We start from the raw sequence: 19,319 nt of genomic DNA on the forward strand, positions 1-19,319 counted from the left end.
GCATAGTTCGACGACAGAACTATCAAGGTGAACTTTGCATCTGATTTGCAGTTCTATGCTGGGCGAGATCATGCAATGCAAATGGGAGTGTATGTCGATCGGTGGTTTTTAATGGCTGTAATTAGTATTCCCATGTCTAAATTGAGATGCGTCATCGCAGGTATTAAAAATTGTTTAGCTACAATTAGCGTAATTCAAGTTATTTGGCAGCTCGATAGGATCGAATGCTTTTTATAGAAACAATTGAACTGGGCTTTGCCGCTTGAGTGTGTCTACAACAGTAACAGTTTAAATAATAAATGCAATTTTCAGCTTAACGATAGGGGAGTGGCTCGATATCCATTTACTCCCCCTTGTAGACGGGCTTCCGCTTCTCGGCGAAGGCAGCGAGTCCCTCCAAACGATCCTTAGTGGGTATCACCTGCGAGTAGCAGATCTCCTCGATGGAGTACCCGGTGGCCAGGTCCACCTGCATGCCTTTGTCGATGGCTAATTTGGCCATTCGCACGCCCACGGGACCGTTGGGCAGAATTTCCTCTGCCAATTTAAGTGCCTGCTGATAGGCGGCGTCCTTGGTTTCGTTCTGTTTCACCACATGATTGACCAGACCCAGATCTTTCGCCTCTGCTCCGTCGAACACTCGGGCTGTGAAGATGAGTTCTTTGGCCAAAGCAGGGGACAAAATGCGGGGCAGTCTTTGGGTGCCACCAGCTCCTGGTATGATGGCTAACCTTGTCTCCACCAGACCCATCTTCGTGTCGCTAGCAGCAGTCCGGATGTCACAGGCCAGAGCCATTTCCAGACCTCCACCGAGAGCAGCACCATCCACAGCAGCGATCACAGGCATAGGCAGCTGCTCAATGGCAATAAGCAGGCCCCTGAGTTCTTTTACAAATTCTGTGGCTTCCTCGGGTGTCATGCCTGGGATATATATTAAATTAAGTTAGCTTTATCAAAGGAATGTAAGATAGTTAAGGTATAACCTTTGCGCTCTTTCAAATCCGCTCCGGCACAGAAGATTCCAGGGCTCAGACTCCTCAATACAACCACCCTCGATCCATTATCCTTCTTAATATCTTCCAGGACATCGTTGAAGGTCTCCACCATTCCCCGGCTGAAGGAATTCTTAGCTGCTGGTCTGTTTAGGCCAATAACTGAGATCCCCTGCCGAGGTCCATCCAAACGCTCCACGAGAACTTCACTTCCATCTCCATAGGGCGCTGCAGACGCCAAATTACGTGATGCAACAAGTGGCCGGGCTAACTGTCGAGCTAAGCCAGACGCTCTTTTTATTAACATTGACATTTTATCGTTGAAAACAGATAAAAAGAAAGCAAGAAATGGCAATTGGGTGATTATAAAACGACCGGCAGAAAACAGCTGTTGCCGCCAGTGCTGACAAAAGCTTAAAGCCACTATCGATAACAGTATCAAAGAGACCAAGGCGGTTAATTAACTTGTTCAGACTACTTTAACATTTTATGGCATTCCTCTGACTAAATATATTAAATAACTAATAGTATTGTATATGGATAGAAAAAGCATCCACTTTCTAAAAATTATAATAAATATTTTCAAGTTGTGAATGCAATCTTTGCATTTATTTGCGCATGCCACTTTTTAAAATGCTGCACAGTGAGAACAATTGATAAGCATTGAAAGTGTGACCAATCTGTTTCGGCATGAAAAGAAAACCACAACATCAACGGCCAAAGCACAGACAAAAAGCGCCAGCCGGTGATGGTTAAATTTTCAGTATAAAAAAATCGCCAATGTATATTTAAAGCATATTTGCAAGTACGCTCTCAACGCTCCAAGGATTGTGGCCCCAGGAAGGATTGGAGCATTCCACAGAGCGACTCTATCTGAAGTAGTTACGCCCGCAATTCGTATTGCACCCGTTCTATTTGGCCCGCATGACGTAGTTTTGCGCTAGAGGAGAAACCACGGAGCACCCCCCACAATAGAAAAGAACTGATTGGAATCTATAGTGAGATAGTGACGCAGCGCGCCGTGTAAGCATTACCATATGTGTGGAAGAGATAAGCCTAATATGTATTCTTTTCCCGTGCAGGATGCTGTTGCGCGGCGTGCAGATCCTGCAGCGAAGACACCAGCACTTTGGAAAGGCTTTTAGCCAGTGCTCCTTACGTCAAGATGCCAGGAACCCTTGGAGGCGGCATGACGGCGAGGCGTTTAAACTACAGCCGTGGAAGCGACCAGACATGTTCCTTCAGTTTCGCTGCAGTGCCAATGGCAGTGATTCCAAGAAGGATAAACCTGTGCAGGAGGAGGCCACCGCTGGTCCAGTTGCCAAGCCAAGGGAAACGAAAAATTTTGAGGTGAAGACCACAAAGGGTATCCTGTCTATCAGCACCACCATCGAGGACTCCAAAATTAACGAGATTGTGTTTGAAAAATCCGATCTACCACCGGTAACCAAGGTGAAAGAGCCGGTTTTGGCCGCAAGTGCCATTAATCTACGTTCTACCTCCACTGGAGTAGCAACTGGTGCTGTTGGATTGGGAGAGAGTTCTGGTTCCGTTATAAATCCTCCTGAAACAGTGAAAAGCGCAGCTAAAAATTCTCCGGCTGGTGCTGCGCTAGCTGAAAAGGCAGGCGAAGGTATTCGAACATGCCCACCTGCAGAGGTAACGCCTCCAGCGCCTGTGATTCCTATAAAGCGACCCCGATTCGATTATCGAGCTTCCCTAGAGCGCAACTTTGTGACCCCCAACCGCGCCATCAGCGATTTCTTGCTAACCGCCGCTCAACTCGAATGTCTGCCCAAGATCAAGCGGAGATCGCCGTACGAGCAGGAACCACCCATGACTGTATACTGGCGACGCGACGTTGAAGCTAAGGCAGTAGAAGTTTGGGGGTCTAAGGAGAACCTGTTGCGGGAGCGACTCAAGCGGGAGGTGGAGCGCAAGCAATACCAGCAGAGTAAGTGTCTTTGTGTCCTGTGTCTGTTCTCCCTTTAATATGAGTGCTAAAGTCTATGACTCCGCAGATCTATTCACTGTCAAACGGCGGTTGCGCGACTACCGCAGGGAGATGGGATCTCGAACCAAAGTAATGCTCGACAACAGAAAGGAGTCTGAGAAGTCCGGGCAAGTGGTGGCCACCGCCATTGCTATGTGAGTTATATAACTTAAGAAACAAAAGTTTCTATGAATAAGATTTGTTCCCTTTTAGCAATGCAGCCAATTTGCTTTTCAAGGCAGGAGGTTGGCTGTACAGCGGTTCCCACAGCATGTTTGCGGAGGTTATCCATTCTTTGGCCGACTTAATCAACCAGCTCATCCTCGCATTTGGCATCTACAAGTCCTCTCAGAGTCCCGATATAGATCATCCTTATGGATATATGAACATGAGATATGTTTCCTCGCTGATTTCGGGCGTTGGTATCTTTTGTGTAGGCTGTGGCCTGTCCATCTACCACGGTATTGATGGCATTCTCCATCCGGAACCCATAACAGATCTGTTTTGGGTGTACTGCATCTTGATGGGATCATTAGTTTCTGAGGGAGCCACTTTGGTGGTGGCCATTAATGAGCTTAAGCGATCGGCCAAGGAAAACAATATGTCCTTTAAGGATTATGGTGAGTTTATCATGTGTAATATGAATATAAATCATAATGCTTACTTTACAGTCATTTCTGGCAAGGATCCGTGCGTGAATGTGGTGCTGTGTGAAGACGCTGCAGCGGTAACTGGCGTCATGGTGGCGGCAGCTTGCATGGGATTAAGTAGTTACACAGGATCGCCCATCTTTGACGCCGCTGGATCACTGGTTATAGGTGCTCTCCTGGGCGCCGTGGCCTCCTTTATCATTTATACAAATGCTAATGCGCTGGTGGGGATATCCATCGCTTCCGAGCGCCTAGAAAAGATTAATTCTGCTTTGGAGGCTGATGTGATGATCAGAGCGATTTACGATGTCAAGGGAATCGACATTGGCAACGCTCGGGTTCGGTATAAGGTAAGACCTTGCTCTTAAAGGGCTTCAATGAGACTAAAGTTCCTTTCCGTAGGCTGAGCTCGACTTTGACGGCCGTGAGCTGACCCGTTCGTATCTGGACAAACAGGATCTCGCAAAACTGCTCACGGTATGTGGTATTGACCCATTTCTGGGCCTGTCATTGACCGGTTTTTGATTTACCCCACAGACGGTTCGAAGCTTCCAAAAGGTTGAGGATCTGGAGAGCTTTCTGCTGGATCAAGGCGAAAACATTGTGGACCTGATGGGCGGTGAAATTGATCGCATTGAGATGAATCTGCGGGTTAGCTATAATGGATATGATAATCTAGTTATTCTATCTAAACTTATATATTTTAACAGACACAATTTCCGGAAATACGCCATGTGGACCTGGAAATACTCTAATCGCCCTCTATTCGCCTGGGGGACTGTTAAATACATAAAGCATTGGGTGATTTGGTTGCTTTCTATAAGAAATTATTGCCTGTCTAGCATATATTTATTTCCCATTGTGTACTTCTAGATGTAAACCTAAAACTAAGCATTAAAAGTGTATTGCCGCGGGCTTGACAGGAGCCCCGTGGTTTGAATATATCTGTTTCTTAAAGTAGTTTGTTGAATTAAAGAGCCTAGATATTCCTTCACATCCAGTGTCTATAATAGTGTACTTATTGTGCAATGTTTTCCCTTTTTGGTACCACGGGTCGGAGGTCAACGAAAGCAACAATTTCCACGGACGATGCGCTCTGTAGCGCACTTCCCTCTGTGCGAATAGATTTCGATCTTTAACAGCGTTTTGCTTTCACTGTTAAAAGTCTGCGGCTCTGGGTCCGCTGTTTGGGAATTTTTTTCAGTCTGACTTGGCGCGTGAATTAAAACGGTTGGCGGTAGGTGTACGCTTAGTGCCGAATAAATAAATATTATTTCCGATTCCCTGTGCACATAAATTATTTGCAAATACAGCAGAGCATATATATGCACTGTATATTGAAGTTAATTGACAAATAGAAATCTTTGAAATATAAAATCGATGACAAAACTCGTGCACAAGAAACCTTAACAAGTTAACGTGTTAAATAAGCATTGCCTGCGGTTTGTTTGTTCGTTTAATTAATTCCAAAATCGAGTAAAGTAAATAAACGTTCGAGTGGTAAAGAGCGTGAACTTTACTAATCGCCACAAACGTATTACAACTGGCTATTGAGTGATTTTGCATAAACGAATTTCTTTTGAATCTCATAACGGGTTAGTGACCTATGACAAACAATAGAATTGTTTGTTTAACAAAGAATTTTCTGCATAGAAGAGTGAGAGATCACATTGTATCCAACATTTTAGGGCTTAAAATAATAGGCGACATAAATCTGGGCAATATATGAACGACTGGAAATGCATAATATAGTTTTTGAAATATATAAACATGAGACAAAACGACTTGATGTGAAAAGTGCTACTCGATAACATTTATGTTTTGTTATTTTCTAACTGAAATAAATGTTATTACTGAAAATTAAATAATTTTAAGCAGTTTCTGAGCAAAAAGTTTAATGTGCCTTATATTAAATTGTTTAAACTTTAAAGATTCTATTATCAATATTGATATTAATTGTTATAAGAGCATTAGCAGTTCGATATGTCCAAAACAAAATTTCCGAATCTAATTTGGTTTTTTAATTCGAGCTTTCCGATTGCCGAGTGGTACTTGTTGACCCATTAACGGTGCAAACAGCGACAAACTCAATTTACATGTTAATTAGGTGCCACATGGAATCGCTTTGAACAATGGCCAAATGAATATACTCGTTTCCCATCACGTATGTAGATAGGTTCTTGGGGGGTATCCCTACGATTCATGAATCGCAACTCAACTCGCGAATCAATTCATTCAGTGCAGGTGAAGAGCAACCCACTCATATTGAGGTCGCATTGAGTGCAATTGCTGATTCAGTAAATGAATTCCAACCCAGATGACGATCAATGCCATTCAATGCTATTCGAAACGCTGGAAGATCAATCAATCGAGTATAGCTCGTTCTCGTAATGTCTGTCACTGTGATTCTCTGCAATAAATCGATTAGTTAACTAACTAATTGTTTTTTATGCTTTGTTTTTAAGTGTCGAATATAAATCACAAGCTTCTAGTTTTCCAGGTAAACAATGTGGTTTTTATGGCTGATCTGCTTGCTGCTGCCAATCATTGATGCAGCTGAGAATGAGAAACCTCCTGCGAAGCCAAACATTATATTTATTTTGGCGGATGACTTGGTGAGTTTCGTTGATTACTATAAATTTAATACACATATTATCTCATTACATAAATATTTTTACTATTTTAGGGCTTTAACGATGTGGGATTCCATGGCTCTGCTGAGATTCCCACGCCCAACATAGATGCTTTGGCCTATTCTGGCATTATTCTGAATCGTTACTATGTGGCACCCATTTGTACTCCATCCAGATCTGCACTTATGACGGGCAAATATCCCATACACACGGGTGTGTTAAGATCATCCTTTTCTTGTAATTATAGTTATTAGTTTAATTTTCTGCAGGAATGCAACATACAGTTCTTTATGCCGCTGAACCACGAGGTTTGCCCTTGGAGGAGAAAATACTGCCACAGTATTTGAATGAGTTGGGGTAGGTCAATGCCAGTATCATGCCCACTTTATAAACACAATCTTCATTTCCAGTTACACCTCCCACATAGCTGGCAAGTGGCATTTGGGCCATTGGAAGCTGAAGTACACTCCACTGTATCGCGGCTTTAGTAGTCACGTGGGATTCTGGTCGGGCCACCAGGATTACAACGATCACACAGCCGTGGAGAACAACCAGTGGGGTCTGGACATGCGCAATGGCACGCAAGTGGCCTATGACTTGCATGGTCACTACACCACGGATGTGATAACAGAACACTCGGTCAAGGTCATTGCCAACCATAATGCCACCAAGGGTCCACTGTTTCTCTATGTGGCCCATGCGGCATGCCACTCGAGTAATCCGTACAATCCTCTCCCAGTTCCGGACAACGATGTGATCAAGATGTCGCACATTCCCAACTATAAACGGCGAAAATTTGCTGGTAAGTTTTATTGCCAATTGTACCATTTAAAAAGGAGAATGATAGCCATTTTATGATTTAAAAATTTGTTTATTTTGTATTATTCTAAAATGTAAATATTGTTATTAACGACAAAAAACCTTTTCAGCTATGGTTTCCAAAATGGACGACTCTGTGGGTCAAATTGTAGATCAGCTGCGCAAGTCGAATATGCTGGAGAACTCGATCATCATATTCTCCTCGGATAACGGCGGACCAGCCCAAGGATTCAACCTTAACTTCGCCTCCAACTATCCCCTGAAGGGTGTGAAGAATACCCTGTGGGAGGGCGGAGTTAGAGCAGCGGGTCTCATGTGGTCACCTCTACTAAAGAAAAGCCAACGAGTGTCCAACCAGACCATGCACATCGTTGACTGGTTGCCCACGCTCCTGGAGGCAGCTGGTGGTCAACCAGCCTTGGCTAATCTCAGCAAGCAAATCGATGGCCAGAGCATTTGGCGGGCACTGGTTCAGGACAAGGCATCCCCTCGCTTGAATGTGCTGCACAATATCGATGATATTTGGGGCAGTGCAGCGATCAGCGTTGGAGATTGGAAGCTGGTCAAGGGCACCAATTACCGGGGTAGTTGGGATGGTTGGTATGGTCCGGCCGGGGAAAGAGATCCTCGTCTGTACGACTGGCAGTTGGTGGGCAGGAGTAGGGCGGGCAAAGCGCTGGAGGGTCTCAAGATGCTGCCAAGTCGGGCGGATCAGCAGAGAATACGAGCAGCTGCCACGGTGTCATGCCCGGGACAATCCTCCCAAGGAACTAGTTGTGTGGCCACCGCCTTCTCTGCTCCGTGCTTGTTCCACATTCGCGATGATCCCTGTGAGCAGTACAATCTGGCCAAGCAGTAAGTGCTGTAAATTTCAATGAAAAATGCTTATTTTCTTACAAATCACATTTAAGATATCCGGAAGTGGTAAACGCCTTGATGGCGGAACTCGAGCGATTCAATGCCACCGCAGTGCCGCCCTCAAATAAACCAGCTGATCCTCGAGCCGATCCCAGATTCTGGAACTATACGTGGACAAACTTTGGGGACTATCAAAATAACGATCTTGATACTTTTAGTGGGGATATTACTTTGGCAAAGACTGTTTAGAATAAAAATATGATGTAATATGATATGATATGATATAATGTGATATGATATTATATGATATGATATGTTTCGAAAGATCTTAAAAGTAGTAGTTTTGAAGTAGGAATATAGGAACATATATAAAGTTAATCCAGATAGATAGAATTTTCACTTTCATAGCATTTAGATCCGATAATTTACAAGTTTTTGATGGAAAATTATTTCTGAAAACCTTGTGATAAACTCAACTAATATCACACAAATAAGAAAATAAGACAATCCCCATCACTCCAGTTTAATTTCCTTTTCAAGGAAATATGATTTGCTTATTTTCCGAGTTCTCACCGTTCTTTAAATATTTAAAAAGTTCATAAACAATTGCGATTATTATGAGAGCCCTCAGACGGGGCAAAAGTATTTATTTGTTTGTAAAATTGGTTTACAGCTTAGGTTGCTTAGCGCATTATGAAAATACAAATACTTGCACGATTACAAAAAAACATCAAATGCGACAGTTTTGAGTCCGAGTGCGTACATTCAATGCGTTACGTGGTACGATCATACATACATACACTAGTTACATGGGCTTACGAGTATATCAAAATTCTACTATAGTACCAAAAAACTGGCTAATCTAGCTTGCGAGTGCCTTGATGCATCAGTAAGTTGGGCTGAACACGTCAAAATTTTGATTAGATTTGCTTGCTTGGTCTTCTGCTCTTCTACTGAGATTCCTAATCCTACACACCTACTGAGAGATTGAAAGTGGGCAAAGGTTTTGATTAGAGCCATATGGAGTAGCCTAAGTGTATGAAGTGGATTTAATTTGGCATATAAAAGGTTACAAAGGGTTCGGATAGAGTTGCAGAAGCGTGGTCTCTGTGCGCTAAGCCTGGCGAAAGGACACCGCCGGTCCGTTTCCCCAAGTCCAGTCCAAGTCACCGATATCCGGAATCCTCGGGTACACTTGCTGCGACTCGCTTTCCCTCCTGGCCGTGGACCAATTCCGGCGGCGGAGACTCTGACGAGCCGGACGGCCCGTCTAAATGCGCTCCGTGACGTAGACCTTCGCCGAGGCGGGCGCATTGGAACGCCGCACCGCAAAGGTGACGATGATGCCGATGAAGATCAGGGTGACACCGATGGCACTGGTGATGTAATGCTCCACCAGCTTGTTCTCACTGCTGTAAAGATATTACGAACAAATTAACCACTGATATCAAAGCTTAGATTACCAAACTAGTCTTACCTCACGCCCACCTCGTTGACGGTTTCGCGCTCCTTCTCGATCAGTCCCGTGACGGATGAGGCAATGGCCAGCCAGAAGTTGGCCAGTCCCAAGCTGGCGTGGATGGGCACCATGGCCGAGCGGCAGCTGTAGGTCTTGTTCTCACAGCACAGCATTACCAGAAAGCTATAGAAGATGCTGATTAATATGGCGGATTAGGACACCGAGTTGAGGAGACCCACCTGAAGAAGCCGATCACAAACTGGAGCACGAACATGCCCATTGTCACGAAGCCCAGCCACGAGTGGAGGCTATAGAAGTTGACCTTATGCAACGCGTCGTGGGAAGCGAAGACGGATATGAAACCCAGGGCGATGCACGGAATGGCCACGGCGTGAAAGAACATGTGGATCAGCTTCACATAGATTTGCTTCACGCAGCGGCACAGACGGTAGATCAAGATGGCTAATTGGGGGTGCGAGTATAAGATTAAGATGGGTACATCTGAACAATTGGGATGGGCTTACAAAATCCGGAGAGCGTGACGAAGCCAGCAATCATGAGGATGGGATGCAGATTGAACTGCTGCTTGGGACTCTCCGACCAGGCGAAGCCATCGCGGTAGAACATCACCCAGAAGAGGGTCAGCACCAGCACGCCCACCAGCAGGATCGTGGACAGGATGACGATCAGCAAGTACTCGCACCAGGAGCAGCAGTTCCAGGCATTATCTGGATCCTCCTCATAGCGCCTGTAACGAGATAGGAGCATAGGATAATCCATGATAGCATATGATATGGAACGGAAACCATTACTTTTTAACTTGAGTTTTCATGAAGTTGGGTCGATGAAAGAACAAGCGATTCAGTTCATCAATAAAGGGTCCGTCAATGGGTTTCATACTTCGATGTGATTGTATTTCTAGGATTACAAGAAATTTACAGATTCTGACTTCTAGGGATAGAAGCTAGTGCAACTACAATCTGGGGTATGTAGGTTTGCCCTCATTAAACACAATTTATGATGATTCCGAGGGGCTGCCTTCGAATTATGGAGATTCTACCAGAGATTCTCAAGAGATTACGCTAATTGCGGGTTGAATGTGCTGCTAATCGACTTAATTGATGGACAACAGATGGATAGATGGATCAAGTGGGATTACAGTGGGCTTAAGAGAAATCGCAATTATCTAATTTGCCTAGCAAATATCCAATCTTCCCCAATGCGTGGAGTAACTCTGGTCCACTTGTCCTGGAATTTTTGGTTTGTATGTGTTGTAGATGATTTGGAAAAAAGTTTATCCTATCGCATGATTTTGACAGCTGGGGAAAGGGTAATGGAGTCAAAAGTGTATTGTTTCCACCCAATTGCGGCCTGTCTGTCATATCAATTTCATCACTTGTCGTGCGAGATCGTATGACATACAATTTCGATGGCTCATGATGGGCGCAATGATCTCATCCAGCCGCATAGCACAAAGATCCGTATGATCCATCATCCATCAGTGCAGTGCAGTGGGAGAAGTCCCAGAAAAACACAATGGGCTGCCAAACCAAAGCCATCTGTTGATCTTTCGAAAGTTAACGGCCTGCAGACAAACTGGAGTAGAAACATTGTGCACTCGGCGCAATTGGACGCATTGCTGGCCGCCAACCAACCGCCTAATCATCGCCAAGTGCAGCTCCTTGGTTTCGTTTGAAATTCCGAAATCCATTGGCGCAACAAAGTATCGAGTGTAAACAAAGCGATTATTTAAATTAATAGTGCGAGCCCCCTGTTGTGATAATGAAAGCAAAAGCGAATCGAATTACCAGACATCGCTCTCGCTTTCACGACACTTGCATCACTGCATTGTGAAGATAATGCCATGGGGCACCGTCGATGCTGCTCCAATTTACATGCGACACTATCCGCGGAGTGCAACTGCAACGGACTTGCCGCATCGGACACGGCGGAGCGAGATCGGCGTGGCACTGAGTGCCCAAAGATCGGAGGCACTCAGAGAAAATGCGGGAACTCAACTGGGATTTATACGAAATATATATATAAACTAAGACTGAAAGGAAATCGTATTATCTTCTAGTTCGGGTTCAGATGTTTTCCATCTCAAGTTTATATTGTAGACAAGGACCTGATGATTTCTGTATGTGATTTTCTTAATAGATTTTCAAAAATAAATATAAAAACAAAAAAGGCGATTTATATGCGCTGTCAGTTGTGAGAAGGGCTAAACTTTCTGTGGGTTATATGAGTTGTCATGCATTAAATTTATTAAATTTTTAAGCTATTTATATTCATAAGAAAAATCAAATAAATAAAATTATAATTAAAAAACAATTCAAGGGATTAACCATAGCGGATATCCATAGTGCCAAAAAAGATTGCTAACAAATATTCTTTCACACTTTCACATCAAAGATGATTGAATTATTTATGTACTGATTAGATCGAGATAGTTTTAATTGAAGATACGAAATTCGTTCTGTTTGTTCATAGGCGAATGTTTCTGCCTTTAAAATAGATTAATGACGATCATTGATCATGTTTCTTGCTGTGCATCCGATGGCGGTGTCAATGAACGAGTGTCTGCCACAAGTTGCACTCCTCCGCCGCGGTGGACGTGAGTGTGGATGTCGATGTGGCTGCAGCTGCGTCTGGGTTTGGGCTTGGGAATGGGTATGTGTATGGTTATGGGTTTGGGATTGGTAGTGCGGTTGGGGCAGGCATTTAGCTATCAACACATTGCAGGGGGGTGAGGATGGGGGGGAGCTCTAGTGGCTGCAGTGGCTGTTTGCTTTAACACACATTTCACTTGCCGCAGATTGTTGGAAAACAAGCCCACACCAGTGTGCGGTGTGTCTGCAAATGTATCTGTATCTTTTAGCTGCACATTTGTATCTCTTTCACTTTTCATTTGCCCGCTGCGCTGAGAAATTTTCGCTAAAGGCTTTTCGTTTTATGGAAAACTCGTTTCTTGGCCGCCACCTGTTTTATGTATTCGAATCTGAACCTGAACCTGAACCTAAGCTTCAGCCTCAGTCTGAGCCAGACTCAGTGAGCCGGGTTTTTGGCCTAGGTGCAGCCACACATGGCTAATGGGTCATCGTGGATGAGAGGCTATTGACTTGGAGGTGGCACCCACTGCAAATGGTAGGTGGGAAAAACAGAGAAAGCGCATCGGATTTGCAACGTAATCAGCCAATTCCAGCAGTCATTTAGCAAATGCAAATTAATGCATTATTTGTGCAAATATAAGCCGAGAAAACCGCGTTGATTGATTCAGGGATTATTTATGAGTATAAAATTATTATAAAATGCAAGTAGTTCGAAAAGCCTAATGAAAAGCAGTAAAGTTTGATGTCTTAATTTATGGGATTTAAATGTTATATATTTAATGTATAAACTTACTTTAATTCTGGCCAAAAATTTAATGAAAACAATATCTAAATCAAAATCTTATCAGCTAAGAGGTATAATCTGGCTCCTATCTTAGATATGCAAATTTGATTTGCTTTCCGCGAGCATCAAGTTTAAAATATTATTATATTTTACAGATATAATGTGTTTAGTCAAGTCTAAGCCCTTTACATTTCTTATCGCAGATAAGCAAACTCTTCTCGTGAAGCTAGAATGGGATACATTTAGAGAACATCTTATCTCGGTCATGTGATGGAGATTATGATGACCATGACTGCGGGATGTCCAACTGCGAGTGGATCTACAAAAAAGTGTACTAATCAGATGATAGGAAACCAGAGCTGCTACGAAGGTCTCTATATAACCAGGCTAATTATGCCTATAGCTTGATTTTTTTGTGCAGTAATATAAGTGGAGCAATGCTACCGCTGAAAAGATGAATATATGGGAAAACCTAGTGGCAGAGGAATGGTAGCAGGAAGCCAGGGCACAATTCAATTAAAGAAACCATCAGATGTAACAAGTAACGAGCTGACGCGGAATGCACAATTAAAAGTCTGCGGATCGAGGCAAATTAAAACATTTGCTGTCGCACGCATGGCTGAAAATCACTCGAACACTCCAACACACTTCTGCGTATCCTGCGGGTTGATTATGACGAAGTACTCGTACGGCATACTATATATGTATATACTGGTCTGATCCAAACCGATCTGATACGATTCGATGCTGCAGGGGGTTGGTTTATAGTACAATGTCTGGCATTTGTTTAGAGACGACGTCGATGTCGCGGCTTGTTTAATTGAAGCGATCTCTCGAGGGAGTGCGGGTACGATCCAATAATCCGAGCTGAACCCCCACACATACATGTGTACATGTGTGCTTGAAATTGTATCTTGCAGATACAATCGAATTCGCGCTACAACAACCTGACACTATCACTTAACATATGTACCCTTGTACGATCGAAGTACTTTTCTCCACAAGCGGCAATTGTTTAAATTAAATAAATACACTCGAGAACAACACGCAATTTGCTTATATTATGTCTAAAGTCTGGCCCTGGGTGTTGGTTTTCTTGGTTCGATTTTGGGACTTACGATGTTGTCGTTCCTCCACGCGGCATTTTGGCCAAGTGGCGATCTCGCATTTAGCCAAGTGTTGCTATTTGGGCTGAAATTTGTTGGGTTTTTCTTGCTCACACTGTCACCGCCACCCACTAGACGTAGAATCGCTGGGCGGTGCGTCACGGATCGGCTCTATATAGGTGTATATATATATATATATACAATATATCTGGGATGGCCCAACTAAAGGTCGCTTTCCGCGTAATTGTGCTTCTATATCGGTTCTGTAAAATGCCACAATCGAGAGACAATTGAGAACCGAAGTCTGGCTATGGGATCGCTAATCGCTAATAGAACTTTTCCAGTTTGGATACAGATGCTAATCGAGCTGAATGCGTTAATTTGTCAATCACACGAGGCCAAAAAGCGATCCCAAAACAGTGACGGATTCGGTTCGTTATCTATTCATGTGCTCATGTAAGGGGCCGCAGGTTCACATCGAATTTAATCAAGGCGGGATTGTATAGATGCAAATTTTGATGTTCGCTTAACAACGCGAAAAAAGTACTTTTTAGTCAAAGAAAGTGGCCGATCCACAAGTAGCGTGTAAAAGGCACCCAAAAAATTTTGAAAAGTGGCACACAAGTTGGGCATAAACAAAGCACTTTAAATAAAAAAGTGATTTTTTTCTATGTTCAATTTCTCTATGCTTTTGTTTATATAGCTCCTTTTGTTAACAGCCGCACTAACACAAACAACCGCACGAAAATCCTCAATTAATTCACTGAATTTTACTATCAAATGAAGTGTAACGACGATCAGATCGCGGCGATCAGCTAGAGACAACTGAAAATTTATTTCAATTTTCTGCTCGAAGCTTTCTGGAGCTAAAAAATCGAGCTGGGTTTTAGATCCTATGGGCATTCTGCACACCGATACTTTAGCGGAGACATGAACTGATCCCCAGCTTTTAAGCAGGCAACGGAACCAATTGTGTGTAAAAGCAGAGAAGTGAACCATTGGAGGATCGATGTCGCCGAGACATCTACCGAGCAGCTTAGCAAGGAAGCAAACCATGCACATAAATTTGAATTTAAAAATGTGTGTTAATTATTTACCCAACTTTTTTTTAATTAGCGAGATTTATAGCTCGGTTTCTTTCCGACTCGACCTTGTATTATGCAATCTCTGGTCTAAAAGGCTGCTACTTGAGCTCTTGAGATTAGGGGCAAATAAAGTTAAGATAAAAGATAGACCAGTTCATCATCTGACTGGAAAAATCAGAATTAAATGGCACTGAGATAAGGAAGAACTTTTTCATCTTTAAGTAAAGAAAGAAATAGTCTGCTAACTACATGTAGAAACTAATTAGTGGACACCTGTTTGTCAACAATACTCCGTGTCTATAAATAAATAAGCAAATAGGAGTATCAATCAAAACACCTGCCAGCAGCAGCTTGTATCAATCAAATATTTATGGAAGCGAAGCTTCCACTAATTCCCAGCGAAATACTGGGTCAGCAATTGGTCGTGGAGCGGGAGTAAGGGAGAACCTCATCCACATTCATCTACCTCAGTGCCCATGCCCACTCCTACTTTCCCGCAAAGACAACAAACACACCCTCGGACTTTGGGTCATTATTCCGGCTCCTTGGAGCCCATAAGCCAAGTGGGTATTGTTCGGGCACCTCGCCCAAAAATTACTGGAAATCAAATGAAAATGAAATGAAAACGAGGCGGCGAAAAGGTTGAGTCCTCGGAAAGAGAAGGAAAAATACCAGTAATTACTCGAAGCTTACCGAGCTTCGTGCCAGAAATTGGACAAGGACGTGGGAGAATGGAGGATTCCGGGCGGAATGTTTACGGCCAGTTACTATGTGAGTTGGGCGCACGCGATCAACTGTTGAATTTGTGGGCCTGTACGGGTTACAGGAAGGATGTGTCCGGCTCTTTGTGTGATTTGCAACGAGGTCGCATTAAAATAAAATTTACGACTTTCAAAGATACGTGAATTAGGAAATTGGCGCGTAAAAATAAACTCGACCTCCTGAAAGGGTGTGTAGGCGTCGACATTTGCCGTTCACCGTCATTGTTAATTAGTCTTTGGGGCAATTCCTGACGTGCCCGGCCACTATTTCATGTAAATATTACACATACGCAGCGTGGTGCCATTAAAATCGATTAAAGCAGGCGTACGAATGGCCGGCTATCTAAGTCTTTTCATGTTTTACATATCTCTCAGCCCAAGTTAGAGCTTCCAACTGGCAGATGAGCATCGCATCGGTGATGGGCAAGGCCAATTGTCGGCTAGACAAGAGCTCCAAATTGGCCTCCGGGGAAATTGGTCTCTACGTTCTTGTGTCTGCCTCGAATTTACTATGCATAAGTGACACAATTTACTTAAATATTGATAAACAAATGTGTTGGGGAATCTGTTGACAAAATTGTGTTGATTAGCTGGGCATGGGGGATTGATTGGTTGAGCGGTTGAGAATTTGGGAATTTTGAAATATAGCCGAGAAAATGTACATTTTCTTGAATAATATTTAAATGTAAATGAAGTAGCAATTAAGTATCTTCATATTAAGAAATATAATTCCATAAAGCTGCGTAACTATCCTAAAAGCTTCTTGTATAATTTGAAATCTTGCTCCTATTATCAAAAAAAAAAAAATAAATTTAACACTTAGCTTTCCTTCAACTGATGAACTTTTAACTTAATTTTTCTTAAGATTTTTAGTGGCAGGCAATCATTGACCATCTACATCACACTTCATCCTATATAAGAGCTGTTTTAATATTTAAAGCAACAGACTTTACACAGATTTACGGTCTATTTTTGGCTCAACTCACTTTTCATCCGGCGGCGGGGGCATCTCGATGCCATTGGGAGTTCCCGGGGGCGACTTCTCGCTGACCCTGTCCATGGCCTCCTCCATCGGCGGGAGGGGACTCACCGAGTTCGTGTCCATGTGAAAGCAATCAATTTTGATGCCTCTGCTCCGCTGACTGGCTGCATTGCGAGAAGAGAAACATTTATGAGGCTCGGCATTTAAATGTGGCATTTTAATAGAGAGAACAACAGCAGCAGGATTCCGATTCAGATTCAGTTTCTGATTCCACATCCGCAACTCTGCATAATAATAGGGGGTGTAGGTCTCATCTGTTGATGAATGGCGGCGCCGCCATAAGTCTGTATATATATAGTTCTGTACAATATATGGGCCTTTCGAATGGGAGGAGAACGAAGCATTATAAGCGGGGAAGTCGCTTTTCATGGCGGGAAGTGGAAATGGCTTTTGGCATTTATTTTTGGCGACTCCACAAGGTGGCAAAAGTGCAGCGTCAACTGAAGTCCAGGGCATTGCACTTGGCTCGCTCTCTGTTTGTTTTTTTTTTGTCTTGCGGATTTCGTGTATTTTTTCCGCCGCCTCTACCATGTGTGAAATTGGCTCATCACACGTCCGAATGCGTTCTGCAGAGAGCGCCAATTTCCGATTCACGTCGCCCGTCAAGTCGAAGATACTCCAGATACTCCAGATACTTCAGATACTGCTGCTCAGAATGTGTGTGGGTTCTTTCGTTCGGCGCCCTTTTCCTGCTTTCCCACCAATCAATTATTATCGGACGTTCTAGTTCTTGGGGGTTCGTTGAACCCGATGCAGAGACACTTGATGGACACATCAATGCCTGGCATTTGCTGATGCCGAAGCCAACTTCCTTTGCCCAGTCAACCAGTCAACCGGCAACTACAGTCCGCCCCTCCATTCCGAAATTCCTGCGAGTCGTTTGCATAGCCCACTGTCCCTATCCCCACACACACACACATGTGTCCAGTTCCCACGGAGCTGGACGATGGGGATTGACATTCCCTCTGCCTGGATTATGCTGATTATACAGGTCCCAACTTAAGGGTATTATTAGTAAATGAGAGAGAGACATGTTCGGGTTGTGGGTGCATGCAGTTCGGTTTTGATTGGAATCACCATATGCTCTCGCCCTCAGTCATTTGATTTACTCATTTGGATAGCAAGGTGAAGTTCTCAAAGTTATAAAAGTTAATTACTTTAAATAATATTCAGAAGATTATTTAACTTTGCAACAAGCATGTAAATAATATCTTTCTAGCTAAATAAATAGTTAAAATAAAGACAACGTAATATAAATACAAAGTAATAATTTGTACTCATTATTATTGCCTTGGTAGCATAGCATGTGGAGCAATTTGATCCATTACTATCAATTATTAAATTAGATTTATTTGTTAATTATGTAGTTTTCACACACCATGAAGTTCTATAATAGCTTTCTGTGATTTGTTCTTTAATTAATATAAAAAAAAAAACTTTTCGAAACTCCTAAGTGCTTGTCCCCAAAACAATAATCAAGAATTTCCTATTAGATTTCAGATCTTGTTGTTCCCAGAGGGCAGACCCACTTACCAATTCCCCAATCGCTTTGGGCTACTTTCTGGAGAGGAAGCTGGACATTATGCAATCCCGCAGCTGCTGACGCTGCCCATTGCTGCGCCAAATGAAGCAAACAAACAAAGCGAGCGGCCAAAAATCCACTCACAAAAGAAGGGCTCCAAATATTTCGAGGCCCGGATATGCAGCGACTTGTGCAGAGAGATTGTCAATGTAGAGGGGGGAACTGCAGAAATCGGGGCCTAGGAGACGGAATGGGTGGGCATGGAGGCTGCCAGGGATGCCTAGTCTTCCCACAACAGACATCCTTTTGTGGTGGGGACTTAATAATCCGATTTGGGTCTGGCGAAATCTGTGTTTTATGCACTCTTATATGAGAAACCAGCTAGCAAAGCGGAAACGGAAACGATGCTCCTGTTGTTCTTGCCACTCTCGATTTGCTGTCTTTGCGGCAAAATGTGAACCTACCCCAAGTTCGTGTGGCGTGTGCGGTGCGGTGTCAAAAACCCTTTTCAATGAAAACTTAATTACTCTATTATGCACAAACTCTACGCGAATGGTGTATGCGCTTAATTGGATTTGCGGCCGCTTCAACGAGCTGGAATTTAACAATTTTCCACAATTAATTCATCTGCCCGAACGCGAACGGAGTGCATTCCTCCTCCGGCGGAGATGGTGCGGCCTGCAAGGGAGCTGCTGACGGATGATGGAAACTCCGCAAACAAACCGGCACGGAACACAAACGCTGCGAGTCAATAACACACCCACGTCCGAACTCCACGAATGCTGCGAACGAACTGACCCATGCGGCACTGGGAAAACTAACCGATGACATGCCATAATTGTGCTATAATCCAGCTTCGTGTCTAGTGGCTTCGTGTAAAATACGTTCGGCTTTTAAAGTTTATAGCAAATACGTGTAGAGGGGAACGTGTTATTTACATTAAATGTAGAATAAATTGATTGATGGAAGAAGTATTTGAATTAATTTTGAAACCCCGAAGGAT

General features: G+C 43.4%; 4 protein-coding genes across 12 annotated transcripts; 2 read left to right on the top strand and 2 right to left on the bottom strand.

Annotated features, from left to right (window-relative positions):
• Positions 1-193: 193 nt before the first annotated feature.
• LOC6734200 (methylglutaconyl-CoA hydratase, mitochondrial) lies at positions 194-1,406 on the bottom strand. The gene is made up of 2 exons (XM_002081193.4): positions 984-1,406; positions 194-921 (listed from the first exon to the last, which is right to left on the bottom strand). The coding sequence occupies exons 1-2, from the start codon at positions 1,303-1,305 to the stop codon at positions 344-346; spliced, it is 900 nt and encodes a 299-aa protein (XP_002081229.1). The 5' UTR covers positions 1,306-1,406; the 3' UTR covers positions 194-343.
• Positions 1,407-1,667: 261 nt separating this feature from the next.
• On the top strand, positions 1,668-4,629 carry LOC6734201 (zinc transporter 9). 2 transcript variants are annotated; one of them, XM_016167945.3, is made up of 8 exons: positions 1,668-2,015; positions 2,075-2,946; positions 2,999-3,140; positions 3,199-3,605; positions 3,657-3,985; positions 4,038-4,112; positions 4,173-4,286; positions 4,346-4,629. In XM_016167945.3, the coding sequence occupies exons 2-8, from the start codon at positions 2,076-2,078 to the stop codon at positions 4,388-4,390; spliced, it is 1,983 nt and encodes a 660-aa protein (XP_016027234.1). In that variant the 5' UTR covers positions 1,668-2,015; position 2,075; the 3' UTR covers positions 4,391-4,629. The 2 variants fall into 2 exon arrangements, with proteins under 2 accessions (XP_016027234.1, XP_016027233.1); XM_016167944.3 differs by having other exon boundaries at positions 3,014-3,140.
• Positions 4,630-4,822: 193 nt separating this feature from the next.
• On the top strand, positions 4,823-8,214 carry LOC6734202 (arylsulfatase B). 4 transcript variants are annotated; one of them, XM_016167946.3, is made up of 7 exons: positions 4,823-5,230; positions 6,128-6,250; positions 6,322-6,481; positions 6,538-6,625; positions 6,679-7,070; positions 7,198-7,942; positions 7,999-8,214. In XM_016167946.3, exons 2-7 carry the CDS (start codon positions 6,143-6,145, stop codon positions 8,192-8,194), a joined length of 1,689 nt encoding a protein of 562 aa, XP_016027235.1. In that variant the 5' UTR covers positions 4,823-5,230; positions 6,128-6,142; the 3' UTR covers positions 8,195-8,214. The 4 variants fall into 4 exon arrangements, with proteins under 4 accessions (XP_016027235.1, XP_016027236.1, XP_039148077.1 ...); XM_016167947.3 differs by having other exon boundaries at positions 6,136-6,250; XM_039292143.2 differs by having other exon boundaries at positions 4,828-4,872; positions 6,136-6,250.
• Positions 8,215-8,557: 343 nt separating this feature from the next.
• Positions 8,558-19,127, bottom strand: LOC6734203 (transmembrane ascorbate ferrireductase 1). Of its 5 annotated transcripts, none has more exons than XM_016182230.3 (6): positions 18,781-19,127; positions 16,739-16,898; positions 9,929-10,152; positions 9,644-9,866; positions 9,423-9,587; positions 8,558-9,357 (listed from the first exon to the last, which is right to left on the bottom strand). In XM_016182230.3, the coding sequence occupies exons 2-6, from the start codon at positions 16,855-16,857 to the stop codon at positions 9,216-9,218; spliced, it is 873 nt and encodes a 290-aa protein (XP_016027237.1). In that variant the 5' UTR covers positions 16,858-16,898; positions 18,781-19,127; the 3' UTR covers positions 8,558-9,215. The 5 variants fall into 5 exon arrangements, with proteins under 5 accessions (XP_016027237.1, XP_016027238.1, XP_016027240.1 ...); XM_016182231.3 differs by lacking the exons at positions 16,739-16,898; positions 18,781-19,127 and adding exons at positions 13,919-14,169; positions 14,681-14,757; XM_016182233.3 differs by lacking the exons at positions 16,739-16,898; positions 18,781-19,127 and adding exons at positions 13,919-14,169; positions 14,636-14,746.
• Positions 19,128-19,319: the final 192 nt, after the last annotated feature.

This window comes from Drosophila simulans, chromosome 2R, assembly GCF_016746395.2.
Source record: "Drosophila simulans strain w501 chromosome 2R, Prin_Dsim_3.1, whole genome shotgun sequence".
Classification (NCBI taxonomy): domain Eukaryota; kingdom Metazoa; phylum Arthropoda; class Insecta; order Diptera; family Drosophilidae; genus Drosophila; species Drosophila simulans.